The 18,390-nt window shown below is 40.4% G+C and overlaps 2 protein-coding genes across 2 annotated transcripts; both read right to left on the bottom strand.

The window, feature by feature from the left end:
• Positions 1-3,730: 3,730 nt before the first annotated feature.
• Positions 3,731-5,699, bottom strand: LOC105889190 (myosin-7-like). Its single transcript, XM_031568575.1, has 5 exons — positions 5,538-5,699; positions 4,441-4,545; positions 4,252-4,347; positions 3,921-4,052; positions 3,731-3,751 (listed from the first exon to the last, which is right to left on the bottom strand). Exons 1-5 carry the CDS (start codon positions 5,697-5,699, stop codon positions 3,731-3,733), a joined length of 516 nt encoding a protein of 171 aa, XP_031424435.1.
• A 226-nt stretch (positions 5,700-5,925) lies between these two features.
• Positions 5,926-16,341, bottom strand: LOC116217900 (myosin heavy chain, fast skeletal muscle-like). Its single transcript, XM_042707892.1, has 33 exons — positions 16,141-16,341; positions 15,622-15,765; positions 15,380-15,536; positions 15,223-15,250; positions 15,005-15,116; positions 14,686-14,778; positions 14,531-14,594; positions 14,339-14,437; positions 14,136-14,239; positions 13,895-14,033; positions 13,545-13,663; positions 13,283-13,432; positions 13,014-13,184; positions 12,619-12,922; positions 12,433-12,503; positions 11,578-11,665; positions 10,924-11,041; positions 10,692-10,815; positions 10,392-10,528; positions 10,028-10,283; positions 9,645-9,887; positions 9,384-9,560; positions 9,150-9,295; positions 8,970-9,060; positions 8,348-8,737; positions 8,136-8,262; positions 7,933-8,051; positions 7,654-7,850; positions 7,360-7,543; positions 7,087-7,252; positions 6,816-6,940; positions 6,391-6,699; positions 5,926-6,254 (listed from the first exon to the last, which is right to left on the bottom strand). Exons 1-33 carry the CDS (start codon positions 16,339-16,341, stop codon positions 6,018-6,020), a joined length of 5,190 nt encoding a protein of 1,729 aa, XP_042563826.1. The 3' UTR covers positions 5,926-6,017.
• Positions 16,342-18,390: the final 2,049 nt, after the last annotated feature.

Raw genomic sequence — 18,390 nt, 5'->3', positions numbered from 1 at the left:
GTCAAATAAAATGTTTTCCGTCTTGTCAGAGTTTGATTGGAGGAAGTTTTTTGCCATCCACTTTTCATAGTATTTTATTGAATCTTCAAAATTGTTGTTCCTGTATTATTATTATTATTATATATATATATACATATATATATATATGCATATTTATTTTATTTGTATTTAATTATTTCAATGTATTAACTCTTCATTGTACCCTCGGCAGCAGGGGGGTCTTATTCCTCAATGTGTTTACCGAGGCTTAAATAAATCAATCAATCAATCAATCAAGATGTTCATGTATTTGTATATTGTTTTGTTTTGGTTTTATTATTTGGGTCAGCTGCAGCAGTAGTAGGGGGAACTGATCATGATTGTTGTTTTTGCCAAATTCAGTAATATTTGACAGAATGGGCAAACATAGCTGCCTTTTTATTTCCCCCAACATACTCTCAGCGTTCCATTGGCCCGACATAATCCTTGATTAACTAGAATGTTTTGAATTGAAAGTTTAATATATCCTGTGTTTGTTCTGGACCAGTGGTTGAGTTATGTTTATTATTAGAAGGCTATTTGTTTGTTTGTTTATCTATTTCTTTGTGATATAATTTCATGGGGACTGTTTTCTCACAAGAGGTCAGAAATATTGCACTCCTCAGTATGTTGCCATGACCCCAAAGGGAAATGAAGTCACACTTCATCCCAAGGTTGAGCAGGCCTGGTTTGGATCTGAGCAGGCTGCTTTAAATAGACATACTTCAGATAATACCCCTACCCATGTGTGCACCAGAGTATAAACAGTTGAAAGTTGTCAGTATTGATTGAATTTTAAGCAACTGACTTTTAAGCAAACACATTCAGCCCAGACAATGACACATCTGTAAATAGCTGACATTAACATGTATTGAGGCTGGATTAAATCTACGTAACTGTAATAAGCCCCCAGCCCTAATTGACATGACACTCGGAAGAAATGGCCACGTGAGGGGATTATAATCTGACATCTGATACCCCAGAGACACACATCGTGCTCTTATTAGGAATAAGAACAAATATAGATTTTAGTGTTGCAACACAATAGTGTTTATGGGGAGAGATGGGCGGAGGGAGCGGAGTCTGCGCCACCTTTGTGAATCATGTCCAAGTTGGTACAGTGAATAGCATTTGTTGCCGACCTGGGTTTGATTCCCAGTCGTTTTAGACAAAAAACGTGTGCTGAATACTTGACCTTTCATTTTAATCAATTAATGTTGTCACAAAGTTAGTGACTAAACATATGGCCTACCCTGGCTAAGGTAGGCGCTCCAACAGGGGGCCATTGGGCCCTGTGAGGCATGCCCTGGAGGGAGCACCCGTGCCCAGCATGGCAACTGTACACACACACAGGAAAAACATTCCAGACCAATAATATTTAAACGATTGGTATAAAATCTAATTCTGTAGTAATAGTGCACGAGCTATAGTTCTAACTATAGTAGGATGTTGACATCGTGCAATTCAAGTACATCAAACGCTGAGTGATGGGGTTGTGCCCCGAATATTCCCACTCATGGAATGCCTCTTGTCCAATCAGAAATCAATAAATTGTATTTTCTTGAAACAAACCATACATGCAATCTCACACAGAATTGCAATTATTTTTTGTAAAGACTTAAAAAAATAAAGTTGTTCATCATGACGTCTCGTGTTGAATGAGTCTTTTGTTTTGCCATTTTGGTCTGCTTATGTGATTAAAAGCATCTCACATCATCAAGAAGGCAATGCAATGGTGTTGAAATGATGAACCCCACATTCTTGTAAACCCATGAGTGCGCATTAGGCGAGTACGCACTCATTAGATGTGTTTGATGGACAATTTCTTTCTATTTCTGAACTCCGTGTGCACAGGGCCTTAGGTTAAAATGTAAGAGTTTCTGGTTGAATATACTGTTAGATGAAATGACCTGAGAGAGGTGTGAATGAGTGTTCTCACCACCCCTCTTCTCTTGGTCATATCAAAGTGTCTTTGATACCCCTTACCCCCATGAATACAGGCCTCTGAGACATTTGCTCACAGCTGGATCTCTTAATCAATTTCCCCTGTGAACAAATGTTGTGGAGTTTCCCTCAACCAAGGGTGGCAGACTGATACATATTCATGGTGGGATGGGGCTATGGGGTGACACCCCTTATGCAATGTCGGATATAAAAACTGAAATGTTACAATGGCTGACTAGATGAGACATAGGTGAAGCTATTGAGTGAAACCTCTGTCTATCTCCCTTGATGCACATCACTGTATAAGATTAAAGCCTGTTTCTTGACTGATCATACTCCACTGTCTCCACCAATCTTTTAGCACTTAAAAAACTGCTATGACACTTGTGTTCATGGGGTTGAGAATGATACCCCCAGGGCTGTGATTACCTGTGGCCACTCCATCTTGTGCCTTTAGCCAAATCAAAGCCATGACGACATCCTTCACCAACCTCACTCACCTGTGTCATATTGCTTAAATATACAGTATTTTCCCTAATATAAAGTGGCAAAACTGATTTAGTTTTGAAAGAATCCTCCCAGAGTCTTTGAATATATATGTCAAATTGCAGAACATTTCGTCATTATTTTCTTTTTTGTCTGGGTAAGGACCCCCACTCTAATTGTGCCTCCCCAGAACCTTTGCATGACACACGTATACACTGGCCTACTGGTATATTGAACTCAGTCGTGTTGTCATAGAAACACTAAGAGGCCTTCTACACTGCATTTTCAGGGCGGGAATATTGTCATTCTGTATGAAAGGTACAGAGGTGAAATAGGGGAGGGGTCGTTGTTGTTCAGACTCTGAGCAGGCAGCTGAGGTAGTCACAGAGGCAGGATGACATTTGTGTAAAAGGGAGCCTGCATGGTGGAGCAGGAGTGTGCCTAGCAGCTAACCTAAATGAAGCAGGACTACTGTGATGTCAGAACACACAAATCTGACATGATAAGCATTAATATGTACATGATGCACACCAACTCCGCTCGAGTCTGAACATTGCTTTAAATGGGCACGGTTCACCGATCATTGTTTTAATGCCTCCTCTGTTTGGTTCAGTCTTCTTGACATGATTACTGCGGGATCACTGTATAAATAGGACTCCAGTCAGATAAGACAATGTGCAGAGAACCACACACCACCTCCCCCCGCACACATATTCTGCCTTTAACACTTGTCAGTGTAATTTCTTTGCTGAATATGGGTCTACATCAGTATTTTGGGCAATGCGACTTGGCTATTCAGACATAAATATGTCGACGGGCCCAGGTATATTTATAAAAATAAAAAAAGTCAATGGTGAACTGATCAACATAGGCTCATGTCGCGGACCCCCTGCAATGCCGTCACGGACCACCAGGGGGCCACGGACCCCTGGTTTAAAACCCCTGGTTTAAATTATTGTCTTTCTTACTATTTTCAAAATAGTTCCTCTGTGGTCAATGGTGTGTGTAGTTGTCTTGATGTTGTCTTGATAGACACTGTATATAATACTTAGAATAAGTTAAAGCCAAAGTAAAGGAGTAAAATCTCAGATGCACCATATATTGTCAGGTTAACCATATTCAAAAGTGACAAGGAAAGTCTTAACTGAGGGTAGAATGTGTTGACGCCAGAAATGGAGGGACACTCAGGCCAAGGTACCAAAGAATATTTTATTTAAGATTTTACTTCACAGGCAATTCATATTTTATGAATGCATATGTTTTTTTCAGCTGGACTCAGTTTTCATTCCTCCTCACTTTTCCCCTGAAACAGAGTTTACAAGACATTATCTTTGAAAGCCTCAACAATGTATTCTTCTCCAAATATAATCTGTAGGCATTGTACTTGTAGTTCAACTACTGCACTGCACTGTACAATGACTATTGAAATTGTAAATGTACAAAAGTGAAATTTCACAGGAATCTTCCCTTACCTTGCCACCTTCACGGCTCTTGGCCCTGAGCTTGTTGACCTGGGACTCAGCGATGTCAGCGCGTTCCTGCGCCTCCTCAAGTTCATGCTGCACCTTCCTGTGTCTGGTCAGGTGACTGTTGGCCTGCTCTTCCTGTGAAAAGATGTGCAGTACAGTGGTTAACTTAACACACTATGCATACAAGTACCAGTACATTAATACAATGGGTAGTTGCAATGAAAGACTTTAAATAAAGTGCCAGGTGAATATCCTCATGAATAACATCTCTACATGTGCTTAGACAATGTGGAGTTAACTGATGGATTTGCAAGAATCCACATTTTTTACTCACAGCCTCCTCAGCTTGTCTCTTGTAGGCCTTGACTTTCAGCTGCAGTTTGTCCACCAGATCCTGCAGTCTGGTGACATTCTTCTTGTCCTCCTCTGTCTAATACATAAAATAGTCACTGTAAATAAGGATGATTCAACTGGACAGTTTAATAATAATTTATGCTTTAAGTTCAGACATTTTATCGCATACCTGGTAGGTGAGCTCCTTGACTCTTCTCTCATATTTACGGACACCTTTAATAGCGTCTGTTCCACGCTTCTGTTCGTTTTCAACCTCAGACTCCAGCTCATGGACCTGAGATACAAATGTGCATTACTTAAATATACGTACATAGAAACGAGGAGAATAACTTTGGTGCACCTGTAAAGGCATTTGTAATAGCTGTGTTGTTTGGATTGGATTGGATTCAATTTATTGTCATTGCACAGAGTACAAGTACAGAGGCAACGAAATGTAAATGTCTCCTCCATAATAATGACAAAACAACTGTATGTTCTTTTAATGTGAGATATTTGTTTTGCAGCCAAACAGTGTAGCGAGGACAATAACAGAGAACAGATGCAGTCTGTATGCTGCAGCTACCTGTTGTCAAAATTTATACAGAATGGAATATGTGAGGGAGGCTAAGGCTAGGCCATGTTTTCTCCTGTGACTAATGAGGACCTCCCCTAAATTTGCTTCATACACGGTCTGTGTGCAGAGCAGCTAAAAACGCCTGTTCTGATGTGGAAAATTTCCAAATCTGTTTACTTTCCCATGTAATGGCTATTGGAAATGTAATGAATTACATAGCCTGTTTACTCCTGAAACAAAGGGCAAAAGGCATAGAACAACCCGGACCATGACTACATTTCTATCTACTAAAACTAAAACATACTACTGCCAGTATAATCTTTCTTGGTACACATTGCCAGCTATCGTAAGGAACATTGTGCAGGTTTTCATAGTTTTTAAAACTATGTCTTAGTCGGTAGCCAGTGTTAGCCACCTCAAATTCATTTGAAGGAGAGATAAACACAACTGCCCTTCCCAGTAGCCACCTAAGCTCTACACTTTGTGCTTAGGCTCTAGGTGAACAGCTTTCACAGTATTGTTTTTGGCAGATATATTGCTGAAATTCAACAATTAATAAGTAAGCTTCCTATTTTAGACCTTGTCGATACTATGCATATTTAAAGGCATTTAAAGGCCAAGATTTAAGCTCATGAATGTAAATATATTTGAAATTGACTTTACATAGCTTATTCAAACGACTTTCAGTCAGTTCCTTGTTGTGAGCGACTTACCCTTGACTCTAGTTTCTGGAGTTGCTTTTTGCCACCCTTCATGGCCAGGTTCTCAGCCTCATCCAGGCGGTGTTGAAGGTCCTTGACCGTGACCTCCAGGTTCTTCTTCATCCTCTCCAGGTGAGCACTGGTGTCCTGCTCCTTCTTCAGTTCCTCGGCCATCATTGCAGCCTAAAGATTTACACCACACTTAGATATGCTCAGGGTGTAGTTGATGCTTTGAGCATATTCAACAAAGTTGTGTTGTTCTTCACAACCCCATTCAGAGTAACACCTAATCAATCTGTCCCAGTGGATCATTGACTTACATCAGTGATGGCCTTCTTGGCCTTCTCCTCTGCATTTCTGGCCTCTTGGACTATGTCATCCACCTCTCCCTGGATCTGAACAAGGTCGGCCTCCAGCTTCTTCTTGGTGTTGAGTAGGCTTGTGTTCTAAAGGAGGTATTACAGATGTCAGTATGTATGCAGATGCTATAGTTCAATGGACACGATTCAAATACATCAAATGAACCTGGGAGTGCAGTAGTCCAACACGCTCGCTGGCATCCACCAGCTCCTGCTCGGCCACTTTGCGGCCTCTCTCTGTCTGCTCCAGAACAGCTCTCAGCTCCTCAATCTCAGCTAGCATCAGGGTGTTCCTGCGCTCCACCATGGCAACCTGCTCCTTCATGTCGTCTTGTCCTCTGATAGCATCATCAAGGTGCAGTTGGGCATCCTGATATCAAAGCATGTGTTACTTTTACTGGAAATGTTGAATATCCTGTTTGAATACCAGTAATACCAGTTTGGTAATGTTTAATCAGAGATTATGTTTTATTTTCTGGTTTTGACATTGACCATCTTGGTCCTACCTTGAACTGTCCTTGGACTACCCTCAGCTGTTTCTGGGCCTCAGATGCCTGACGATTGGCGTGGCTTAGCTGAATCTCCATTTCATTGAGGTCTCCCTCCATCTTCTTCTTCACTCTCAAGGCATCATTCCTGCTCCTGACCTCAGAGTCTAGAGTGCTCTGCATGGAGTCAATCACCCTCTGGCTGTTCCTCTTGATCTGCTCCATCTCCTCATCCTTCTCAGCCATCCTCCTGTCAATCTCACTCTTGACCTGGGTGAGCTCAAGCTGAACTCGAAGAATCTTAGACTCCTCATGCTCCAGTGTGCCCTGAACATGAAATTAAAGTAATATCTAATTAATATTAAATACATCACAATACTGTAAGAATATGAAAAATTAATAATGTGTCAATATTCAAAAAAGAACTGAAACAGATAAAAAACCTCTGCTTCCTCAAGAGCAGACTGGATTTCTGCTTTCTCAATCTCCACTGTCTTCTTGGTCTTCTCCAGCTCATGGATACTCTTGCCAGTCTCACCAAGTTGTTCAGTGAGGTCTGAGATCTCCTCTGTAGGGAAATTATGTTTGAATTATTTATGAATATTAATTGTCTACATACTAGTTTCTTAAGCCGCTAGCTTGTTGTGTTCCATATTTGTGCACTCTGGTAGTGTAATGTATATAAAATAAGGTTATATTTCAAGATTGACATACGCTGCAGGTTCTTGTTCTCCCTCTTCAGGGTCTCCAGATGATCCAGAGCCTCTTCATAGGAGTTCTTCATCTTGAAGAGCTCAGTGCTGAGAGATCGAGTCTCTTTCTGAGAACCTTCCAGCTCAGACTGGCCCTCCTCATACTTCTGCTTCCATTCGGCCAGAACCTGGTTTTAGAGAAAAAAACAATGTTTTAAAAAAAAGAAATAATTTTCACATTCTATGATAATTCAACCTTTATAAAGAAATATCCTCTTGTGGTTTACTTGCCCACCTTGTCAAAGTTCCTCTGTTTCTTATCAAGGTTGGCAGCCAGTGAGTTTGCCCTCTCTACATCAATCATGAGGTCCTCCACTTCACCCTGGAGTCTCTGCTTGGTCTTCTCCAGAGAGGCACACTTGGCGTTCACAGCCTCAATACCCTCCTCGGCATCTTGAAGACGCTGGGCAAGCTTTTTCCTAGAATAAATGAATATTTGACAGAAATGAAAGTTAAACTGGGATTTTAACGTCCTTTTTGAATGGCTTAACATGATAGATATAGTAGTTATGCTACAATCATGTCTTACTTGGCCTCCTCCAGCTCCTCAGTGCGTTGGATGGCATCAGTTTCATATCTGGCCCTCCACTGAGCCACCTCACAGTTGGCCTTGGACATTCCACGCTGTAACTCAGCCTTGGCCTCCTGCTCCTCCTCAAACTGCTCTCTGAGCAGGTCACAGTCATGACGAGCTGATTGGACAGCATGAGCCAAGGTATTCTTGGCCTTCAAAAAACAGGTATGTCTCCATGTTAGGAACAATATTTCTTTATTTTGTATTTCTTCAATATTATTTAACTTATCTTACTTTGGCTTCCTCCTCACTGTGCCTCTTCAGCTCCTCAATCTGCTGAGTATAAGCTAGCTTGCCCCTGGTCAGCTGAGATACAAGAGCTTCCTTCTCCTCAAGTTGGCGACCAAACTCACCTTTTTTGTAAAAATAAAAAAAAAGAAGTGTTAAGTCACTGGTGAATGGTATTATACATTATTTGTCCACCACATTTTACTCACCATTCTCAGTCTGAAGCCTGGCTTTCTGCACATTTATATCATTCAGTTGACGAATATTTTCATCACTTTTGCTCTTCAGTTCACTAAGTTGGTCCTCGAGGGTGCGACACATCTTCTCCAGGTTTGCCTGAAAAAGAAAAGAAACATATTTGGTCAGAGCCATAAAAGGATTTACTAGAAATCTATTGCATCATATTCATTTGTATTCATACCTTTGCCTTAGCAACTGACTCCATATTGCTGGATAGGTCATCAATCTCCATTTTGTATTCACTCTTCTCCTTTTCCAGCTTTTGCTTGACACGCTGAAGGTTGTCGATCTGCTCACCCAGTTCAGCTACACTATCGGCCTGCTTCTTGCGGAGAGCGGCAGCAGTAGCTTCATGATGCAGGGTGGACTCTTCAAGATCACGACGCAGCCTCTGGAACTCTGCCTCACGCTTCTTATTCATCTCAATCTGAGTAGCAGTAGCCCCACCAGCCTCCTCAAGCCTCTCAATGATCTCCTCAAGTTCCCTGGAGAGATCAGATCTCTGCTTCTCAGTCTTGGCCCGAGCAGCACGTTCAGCCTCGATTTCTTCCTCCAGTTCTTCAATGCGAGCCTTATACAGAATCATGATCAGAGATTAACACAGTTCGATTCTGATTGTTATATTGAAACATTCACGCACAGGCAACCAGTTTTTTTTCCCTAGCCGTCTATGGACAATGTCACAAAGTAAAAGCCAAAAGCTAGACATATTGTTTGGGAGGTAGCTTCAGTATGTTACTTTTTTTTTTTTCTTCTGTAAATCAAGTTTAAAACATTTATTCCAATGGTCATCATAACCTCACCTGGAGTTCCTTAATTTTCTTTTGAAGTTGGGATCCTAGTGACTGTTCATCTTCAATCTTGCTCAGAAGTTGGCTGATTTCAAAGTCCTTCCTTGAAGGATTAAAATGAAATCAATGAATCATTTGTGATTATATGAAATGGCGTGCTGGTGTTTTTTTTAATAAATGAATATCCCTTACTTCTTGATCTTTTCTTCAGACTGCTGTTTATCATTCTCCAGATCCATTACGGATTCCTGGGCCAGTTTCAGGTCCCCCTCAAGCTTTCTCTTGGCTCTTTCAAGATCCATGCGGAGTTTCTTCTCTTGCTCCAATGAGCCCTCCAGCTGTTGATGGAAAAATTGCATGGTCAAGTCCCTTTTGGCTTTTGACTTTCCTAACTTATTATTGTCAATATTCCGTTGGCCTACTCACATCATCCACTTGTTGTTCAAGTTTGGTCTTTGATTTGGTCAGAGTGTTGACTTTGTCTTCCTCTGCTTGGAGATCATCCAGAGTCTGCTGGTGTGCCTCTTGGAGGGATTTTTTCTCCTTGGTTAACTTGGCAATACTCTCATCCTGAGAGACCATCTCCTCAGTCAGGTTTTTAACCTATGCAGATATAATAATACATTTTAACAAAAATTCAACACCAACGTGTGTAACATGAATCAAAGAGTTTTGTCAAATGTAAACCTTATTTTCTGTGGCATGTTTTTCCTTCTCCACTTTGGCCAGGGTGAGCTCCAAGTCATCAATGTCCTTCTTCAGTTCAGAGCACTCATCCTCCAGTTTCCTCTTCTTGGCAGTCAGCTCAGCGTTGATCTCCTCCTCATCCTCCAGCCTCTCAGATGTCTCTTTGAGTTTGGCCTCCATCTGGATTTTGCTCTTAATGAGACCCTCACATCTCTCTTCAGCATCTGAGAGGCTATCACCCTCCTGTTAATTTAAAATGTCCAAGGTGACAAGGTAATTGTCATTTGTTCAGTCTTCCATACACCATGTATTGAGAAATCTATATTGATGTTTTTCTCCTACTTACATCTTCCAGGACATGAAAGGACATTAAAACTACTCACAGAAGCTACAGCTAACTGCAGGTCATTCTTTTCCTGAAGTAGAGTGACCATCTTCTCTTCAAGATCCTTCTTCTTGGCCAGGGCCTTTTCGAGGTCCACTTTCATCTTGCCAAAGTCCTCCTTCATTGCTGCCATTTCCTTCTCAGTTTCAGCACTCTTCAGAAGAGGCTTGATCTTGAAATACACCTTCATCCATGGCCAATGTTTCACATTCATGAATGAACGAATGTTGTATTGGATAGTGTAGACGGCTTCCCTGTTGAGGGTTACATGAGTTACATTATTGTAAAACTCAGCGATACACAAGTCTAAAGTGTATGCATCTCTCGGGTCTACGATCTCTAAGGTTTCATCTAGAGCTTACCTCCTCTCCATCATCTTGAGAAACTCCTTCCTCATAAGGAAGGAACGGCAGAGAGCCTGAGTCATTGTGACCAAAGCTGCCAGCTTCTCATCTCGCATCTCCTCAAGGGTACCCAGCAGACCAGCTTTGAAGAAGACCTGCAACAAGGGTTTTGACACATTTTACAACATTGTTGAGACAGAGGTCAAACTGCTTTAACATAGCTTTACATTTCATTCACAACTGTAAGAAAGAAGTTTATTGCTAGGCCATAACAATTTTAGATGTTAATGTCATAATACTTAATGATCAACGTCCTACCTTAGTGTGCCCAAACTTGTACTGAGTGTGGTCGACATCAATGGAGCCCAAGAGTTTCTCTGCAGCTTTCTTGTTGTCAATGAACTGACCGTCAGGGATGACACTGGCATTCAATACTTTGTATCTGTAAGAAAGGGGATGTTCTGAGTTAACTTGTCAGTTATAAAGTCTTATCCCAATAGGTTTGACCTACATGTCAACTTAAAAAACTGCAGTAATAATGCAAACATACCTCTGCTTGAAGTCACTATATTGGATTCTGCTGGGGAAGCCCTTTCTGCAGATTCTGATGCCCTCCAGCACACCATTACACCTCAGCTGGTGGATGACTAAGAAGTTCTCCATGAGACCTAGAACAGAATTAGAGACTTATTATGTTATTGTTAAAGAAAGTATTAGTATATTTTATCATGAATGTCTTTTTGTTTTAAGGTTTCTTCCAAAATGCTGTGTGCCCTGCTTCTCCATGTAGATTGGACTTTGGAAGACAATTAGCAGAGTCAAGAATGTTAACCCAGAAACCTCACGTATATGTTTACATAAGATAAGAAGGAATTGGGGGGTTGTGAAATGTCTCGTTGCTAAGCAGAAGTAGAATTCACCTGAGCTGAAGGTATCCTAAAGTGTATCCCAGAATCCTGTCTGCCATCTTGTGTAAACATTGGATTTTCAATAAAGAGACTTGTTTCCGCATAGCACGTCAGAGAGACCCTGGTCAAGGTGTCTGCTCTCCGCCGGACGCGGCGTAAACAAGTCCAGTTCACTTCCATGCTGGGCGGTGTCTTTAATCTGCTAGTTAACTGTTTAGGGTAATTTCCCTGACAGTTATGCACGGCAGAGACTAAATGTGCAAAGTAAAGAAAACCAAAGTAAATCTTAGTCTGACCTGGAGTCTTTGACTCATTGGGAATCAGACAGCGCACAAAGTGAGGGTGGGTGCTCCTCAGGTTGGTCATCAGCTTGCCCAGGTTCTCCTGCAGAAAGTAGTTTACATGTGAAATAGGAAGTGTCCCGGAGTTTCATTGAATGGTTAATTAGTTGACATGTATTGGAAGGCCTGTCCTTTCCCTACCATTGTCATGTTGATATTATTCCATATGCATATTCCTTCATTATAGACTTGTTGTCACTTTTAACAAAGTGTGAAAGGGGAAGAGAGTCCTATCATTGGGGATGGTATGTTTTCTACTAACACTACTGCTGTGTACTAAGGGTGTATTATATTAAACATTATTTATGTATGGGATACATAGTCTAAAAAATGTATCCAGACAGGACGAACAGGACCCCAACACAGAGCAAACGTGCAACGATAAAAGACATTCCTCAAAAATGTCTCTTTTTAAGTGATTATGTTGCCATTTCATGGCTTGCGCTGAAAGGAAAAAAGTTTTTCACACAAATAGAACTTTAAAGTTTAGGTGTTGCGTAGCAACATATTACTTACTGATTTCAAGTTCAAATGAATTTCCGTCATGAAAAGTGAACGGACTACTTGCAGAAAGATATGAAAGATGTGAATTAGAAGCACAAAACCAACGGTCACTAATTTTTTGCAGTGGCCTTTATAAAGAAATATCAGACCTCCAAACTTTTTGCAACATTCTGAGGATGTGGATAATAAAGCTTAATGTCCATTACTGTCTAACACCTACAGAACCCTCACATACTGTTTCTTGCCTCCTACACCATGAATTTGTCATATTAAAACACATCAACTTCTTTAAAAAGCTGACCATACCCTAAACAGAGCTGACACAGTCTGGAAGGAACCACCCTTCTTCTTGCCTGCTTTCTTGCCGGCACCATCACCTGTTTGGGAAAATAATGAAGTGATATAGTTATATACAATCAATATAGCATACAATTCAATATTCAATATTTGTCTAAGACAATATTATGGAAAATGCTCAGGAGGGATTTATACCTTCAGCATTATGAGATGCATACAAGAAGCACAGTAGTTTGACTGAAGACTTCTGGTACAGCTGCACAACAGAGTCATTCAGTGGGTCCTTGTTCTTGTCCAGCCATCCATTAATGCTGTAGTCCACAGTGCCAGCGTAGTGCACCAGGGAGAAGTGGGCGTCTGCTTTACCCTTTACTGGTTTTGGTTTCTCAAAACACTTGTTTTTACCAAGATGCTGATCATACAGCTTGTTCTTGAAGGTGGTGTCTGAGGCCTTGGGGAACATACACTCCTCTTCAAGGATGGAGAAGATGCCCATTGGCTGTTAAAGAAATGATTATTTGTAATATTTCAGTACGTCTTTGAGTGTATTCAACATTTTTCCTAAGGTTCTCTGGTCTCAGCCACTTTACCTTCTCAATAAGCTCAATGCAGGCAGCCAAGTCCATACCAAAGTCAATGAACTCCCACTCAATTCCTTCTTTCTTATATTCCTCTTGCTCCAGCACAAACATGTGGTGATTGAAGAACTGTTGCAGTTTCTCATTGGTGAAGTTGATGCACAGCTGCTCCAAGCTGTTGTACTGGTGTTAAAATAGGCAAAAACACAGACAAGCTTAGCAACAATCTTATATGTATGAAGCTGATGTAATTATATCATCATGAATAGACATTCACTCACATCAAAGATCTCAAATCCAGCGATGTCCAGCACACCAATGAAGAACTGTCTTGGCTGCTTGGTGTCCAACATCTCATTTATACGGACGACCATCCACAAGAACATCTTCTCATATATTGACTTACACAGAGCCATAACAGAATTGTTGACCTATTTAAGAAAAAAAAAACATATTAATGAAGATAGAATGACAAAATAAAGAATCACTGTTACCCATAATATCTGATGCATTATCTTATACACAAATGCATAGATACCGTACCTGTGGTACAGTTTGGCCTTTGGTGACAAACTCATTTCCGACCTTCACTCTGGGGTAGCACAGAGCCTTCAGCATGTCAGCAGAGTTCAGGCCCAAGAGGTAGGCGATTTTATCAGCCACTAGATGAAAACAAAAGGTAGTCATCACTCATTACTTCATTGAGTACTGGCTGTTACTGACCTTGGATGTGAGAGCTTGGAAGGGATGAAAAAATAAAGGTACATTGAGAAAGTTGTCAAAAGTCTAATTATTAACAGGATTATGTGTCCATTGGGATATTACGTAGATGAATTGGCACCTTCAGTAAAATGGGCCAGAGAGAGTATGAAAGTTTTACTGAACTTGCTCACCCTCATTGCCGTCCGGCTCAGCCTGCTCCTCTCTCTGCTTCTGCTTGAACTTCATGGTTCCATGATGCATCACAGCGCCGGTAAACTTGTAGATGCCAATTTTCTCCTCAGCGGTGAAACCCAAAATATCTATTGCAGTCTGACAGGACGAAATAGTGTATCGGTTGATTAGATTCCTATTAAATTAGTTTGCTTACATTTGCTTTGCTTTGCTTAAAAGTATTTTTGTTTGGTGTCTTACATCTGTTGCAATAAACTCCTCCACATCGTCAATACTCTTGACAGTGATTTCACCTTGACTGATCATAGGGAAATCATATGGGTTGGTGGTGATTAGAAGGCCCTCTGAAAGCAGAACGAAGAAAAATATCATGTGACTTCTGAGAGGCTTACACAAACCAGTATTATTAACATTCTATCAGTTACATATCCGTGCTTTATTACCAATCAGCTCAGGCTTGTGTCCCGTCTGAAGCTGGTAGAAGATGTGGTAGCTCCTCTCAGCTGACAGCTGAAATGTCACTCTTGACTTCTCCAGCAGATCTGTAATGTGGCATTTTCAATGAAATGTTATTATTTTGTTTCTAAATAGAGGTTGGATATTTTCTTCACTGCTACTGGAGAATGACCACTCACAAGTCTCAATGTCAGCAGAAGCCAGTTTGCCAGTTGTGCTAAAATGGATTCTGATGAATTTACCCTAAATAATTTGTGACAGAAAAAAAGATGAACTGCATAATAAAAATAGTAATTACTATTCACTTCACCATTAATTTCTTTTAAATACTTACAAATCGGGAGGAGTTGTCATTCCTCACAGTCTTGGCATTACCATAGGCCTCCAGTAGAGGATTGGCTGCAATGATCTGATCCTCCAGTGACCCCTAGAGAAGATGTGAGGCCATTTAGCTATTTAGAAGCTGTTGACCTGACTCCCAATAACTGAATACTTACATTTACAGTTATTCACTTGGCAGACTTACAAGTGAGGAACAACACTCAAGCACCAGCACAGTAGGAGATCATGCAGTAAGCAGTACGTACTAAATCTACTCAATAAGACAAAGTGCAAGGAGATCAGAATATACATATGATGTTTCTCCTACCCACCTTCATTTTGCTAGCGCTTTCCGCAGCTTTCTTTCCTCCAGACACTGCAATTGTTGCAAAGTACTGGATGACACGCTTGGTGTTCACAGTCTTCCCAGCACCAGATTCTCCACTAAAGATAAAGAAGTGAGAAATGACATTGCTATGTGTACTTTATGCAGCTGAAATGTAAAGTACAAGTTTGATTATAACTTTTGTTATGGTTGAGGGTTACATACGTGATGAGGATAGACTGATTTTCACGATCTGGAAAAGAAAATAGTCTTTAATTTCCTTTTATATACACATACTGTATATGATTTGGGGGGGGGGGGGCACTATGTCACACTATTGTCAGACTCCTATTTTATAGTGGACTTGTTTTGAAAATCTCACCTTGGAGCATGAACTGATAGGCGTTATCAGAGATGGAGAAGATGTGGGGCGGAGCTTCAATTCTCTTCTTGCCCCTGTATGCGTTGACAACCGAAGCATCGTACACTGGGAGCCACTTGTAGGGGTTCACAGTGACACAGAACAGCCCAGAGTAGGTCTGCGAGACAGAAACATAGTATACACTCAAAGCCAGTGGCTTTTCATCTATTGAAGCAGGATCAACGAGCTGGAGAAAAACTCACGTAGATCATCCATGCTGCATAACGCTCTTTGAGGTTATACAACACAGCAGGCTCGTGGAGGTGGGTCATCATGGCCATGTCCTCAAGTTTGTCATACTTGGGAGGATTCATGGGAAAGATCTCATCCTCTTTCACAGTGAGAGTCTGTACAATCAAAGTATTCACTTTTAAAAGACAGTTTATAGTATTATACACCAAGACACAATAGTATTTCAGAGATATTTGAAAGCATGTTTAGGCCAATGTATTATATTCCACTTATATTTTGGACATACAAGAAAGTCACAACAACGCTGTACAAACAAAGGTATTTTACAGCCTCACTGACAGTTACTCTATTTCAGAGAGATGGTTATTAGCAGGATTATTATATTAAAAGGAAATGGTTACACTACGTTTCATGTGAAGATAATCCACAGAAGATGAAGTCAATCTCAAAAATAAATCTCAATAACATAGGTCAGTTTCACATATGTCATTATGGAGAAAGAATACATTGTTATTGTCACTGTCACTTACTTTCGCACACAGAGTTTTGACAGTGACTTTGCCACCTTCTCTTTTCTCAAGCACCCCTTTGAGGTACATCTCCTCCTTTTGAGTCACAAAGAAAGCTGTTTTGGCATCGAATGGTCTGGTCTGGGCCTCAATGCGCTCCCTCTCAGGTTTACGGAGGTAGACGGCCGCAGCGCCGAAGCACTCCATCTCTGCGTCCCCCATGGTGGCGATTTACTGCAAAATGTCCATCAAGATAAATAGCTGGTTAAGGAATTCAACATTTGATGACAAACCACAGGAGAAAAGTATATATATCGTATGACTATATAGATTAGTTAGTACTATTAAACATTTTTTATCATAATTCATTCTTTATTTTAATCGTCAAACTTACTTTGTTTTCTCTTCTATTGCAGGTGCTGCTGGTGCTGGATACTAAAATAAAATAGAAAACGACAAGCAGTCCATCAATTGAACCATAATTGTACTACAATACATACCGCTCCATACATTATACTGACAGTGTACTCAAAGGTTTTTCTACTTCTGATAAGTATATAATAAGTATATGAATGGTCCTCAGTATGGCAAACGGGCTGTGAGCCACTATCGTACTCACCCAAGCCCCGGGTCCCTTGGAGTCTTGGAGGAGCTTGGAGCAGCCACGGTTATATAGGCATAACTGCTAAGGTCAGCTGAAGGGGCCACGCTGTATTTGGACATGGGTTTACCGCTGTAAAAAGGATGCCATGATTGTTTCAAACTGTGCTGTTATTTTTATCCCAGTGGTAATTGTAGCAGTAGGTTTGTATTGATGGTTAAATAGTTTCTGCAGTTATTTTTATTGACATTCATCCCTCGTTAATTGTATTACTTAGTTACATCATCAAACCGCATGTTGTTTGAAGCTGAAAATGACTGGGCAAGGGCACTGAGTATGCCTGCCACAACTCTCTCTCTATCTCTTGAATTTAAAGCCCAAAAATAGCTTGAGCTAATTTGTATGGTTATCTCAGCAGGAGACTTTTCATAATACAATGTTTGCCACAAACGGGTTGCACTGTTTATTTAACTTGCTGTACTTGATCTCTGCCAAAAATTAATCCGTGGGAAGGATTTTGTCACCTCTCTAGAGCCTGGCTGTGGAGGAGCCCAAATGACCCGGCTATACTGTTCCACTGGCACTAGCACATCGAGCTCATTTATTACTAAATTTTCTCTGACTTGCCAGCCTTAATTACAAGAACATGCTAGAATTATGATCTCATACCCAGTTCATATTTATTAAATTCGTATCGTTTTAAAAATGTATATGTTCATAATGACATGTTTAATCTTAATAATGTATTCTTAGTTGCTGCTAGTTCAGTGTATCTTCTGTCTTCTGGGAATAGTTTTCTGTCAGGAAAAAATCAAGGACTTGACTTTGTCCTTGACCTTTGATAGCATCTCTTTTGAACAGCTGTGAATACCTTTCACCATATTTGTCTGTGGTCAAAGCTCTGGGCATTGTACCCAAGCTGTCATTGTGTCTCTGCTTTCTCCAATCAGCTTCACCCTGAAGACAAGGATGAAGGATGCTGGTAAGTTATGACAGAATGATTGACTTCGGGATGTAATTGTCGTTGTTGTGATATTTTAATAAATGAATGCAAACAAACAAAACAAACGAATTAAGGGAAATGTTTGAAATTAATGTTTTTAAAAAGAATGCATTGAAGATTTTTGACGTAACAGCCAGGAACAACAGATGCTAAAAAGACAGCACTGTCTGAGGATTTCCAACAACTGCTCTTTCACAATGGAGTACATTTTAACACCCGGACAGCTGACAATGTATTGTTGGTTAACAAAATTGCAGTGCCTTCATATCTTTTGTTCTCTCATCTGTCCATCACTAAAGGATAGATCCAGAGGTAAACCATCATTTGAATTGAACCATCTGTAAATATAATGTAAATGAATAAATACTGTTACACATGTACTCACTTGTTGGGGGATGTGTGTTAATGACAAAAGTAATAAATGAGCCGTTGTTTTTCATTGCATTGCTTGTTTTGCATTGTTAAATACCTGAGGACATTCACTTAGTTTAATGTTTTTAATTCAGTTATGTCCAAAAATATCCATAAAACAGGTATTTTTTATTTCATTCTTCATGAAAAACCTGCAGCATTTCCTCACAACACATGTGAAGAGAAAGTTCTTACACACCTTATTAGTGTGAAACGCCCCAGGGGAAAGCCCCTTGCATGATTTAACTGAATAACT

This window comes from Clupea harengus, chromosome 5 (genome assembly GCF_900700415.2).
Source record: "Clupea harengus chromosome 5, Ch_v2.0.2, whole genome shotgun sequence".
NCBI lineage: Eukaryota > Metazoa > Chordata > Actinopteri > Clupeiformes > Clupeidae > Clupea > Clupea harengus.
Note: the sequence above shows the minus strand (reverse complement) of the source record. Positions and strands in the feature narration are given on the sequence as shown.

Bases quoted from the DNA above. Each gene is read 5' to 3' on its own strand.
- LOC105889190 (XM_031568575.1), bottom strand. From the start codon at position 5,699: ATGGCCGAGGAACTGAAGAAGGAGCAGGACACCAGTGCTCACCTGGAG. The intron at 4,546-5,537 runs GTAAGTCGCTCA...TTTGTATCTCAG, and splicing joins TCCAGAAACTAGAGTCAAGG to GTCCATGAGCTGGAGTCTGA. The intron at 3,752-3,920 runs GTAAGGGAAGAT...ACTCTGTTTCAG, and splicing joins AGAGCCGTGAAGGTGGCAAG to GGGAAAAGTGAGGAGGAATG.
- LOC116217900 (XM_042707892.1), bottom strand. From the start codon at position 16,341: ATGGGGGACGCAGAGATGGAGTGCTTCGGCGCTGCGGCCGTCTACCTC. The intron at 15,766-16,140 runs GTAAGTGACAGT...TTGATTGTACAG, and splicing joins TCAAAACTCTGTGTGCGAAA to ACTCTCACTGTGAAAGAGGA. The intron at 10,529-10,691 runs GTAGGACGTTGA...CCCTTGTTGCAG, and splicing joins ACAAGTTTGGGCACACTAAG to GTCTTCTTCAAAGCTGGTCT.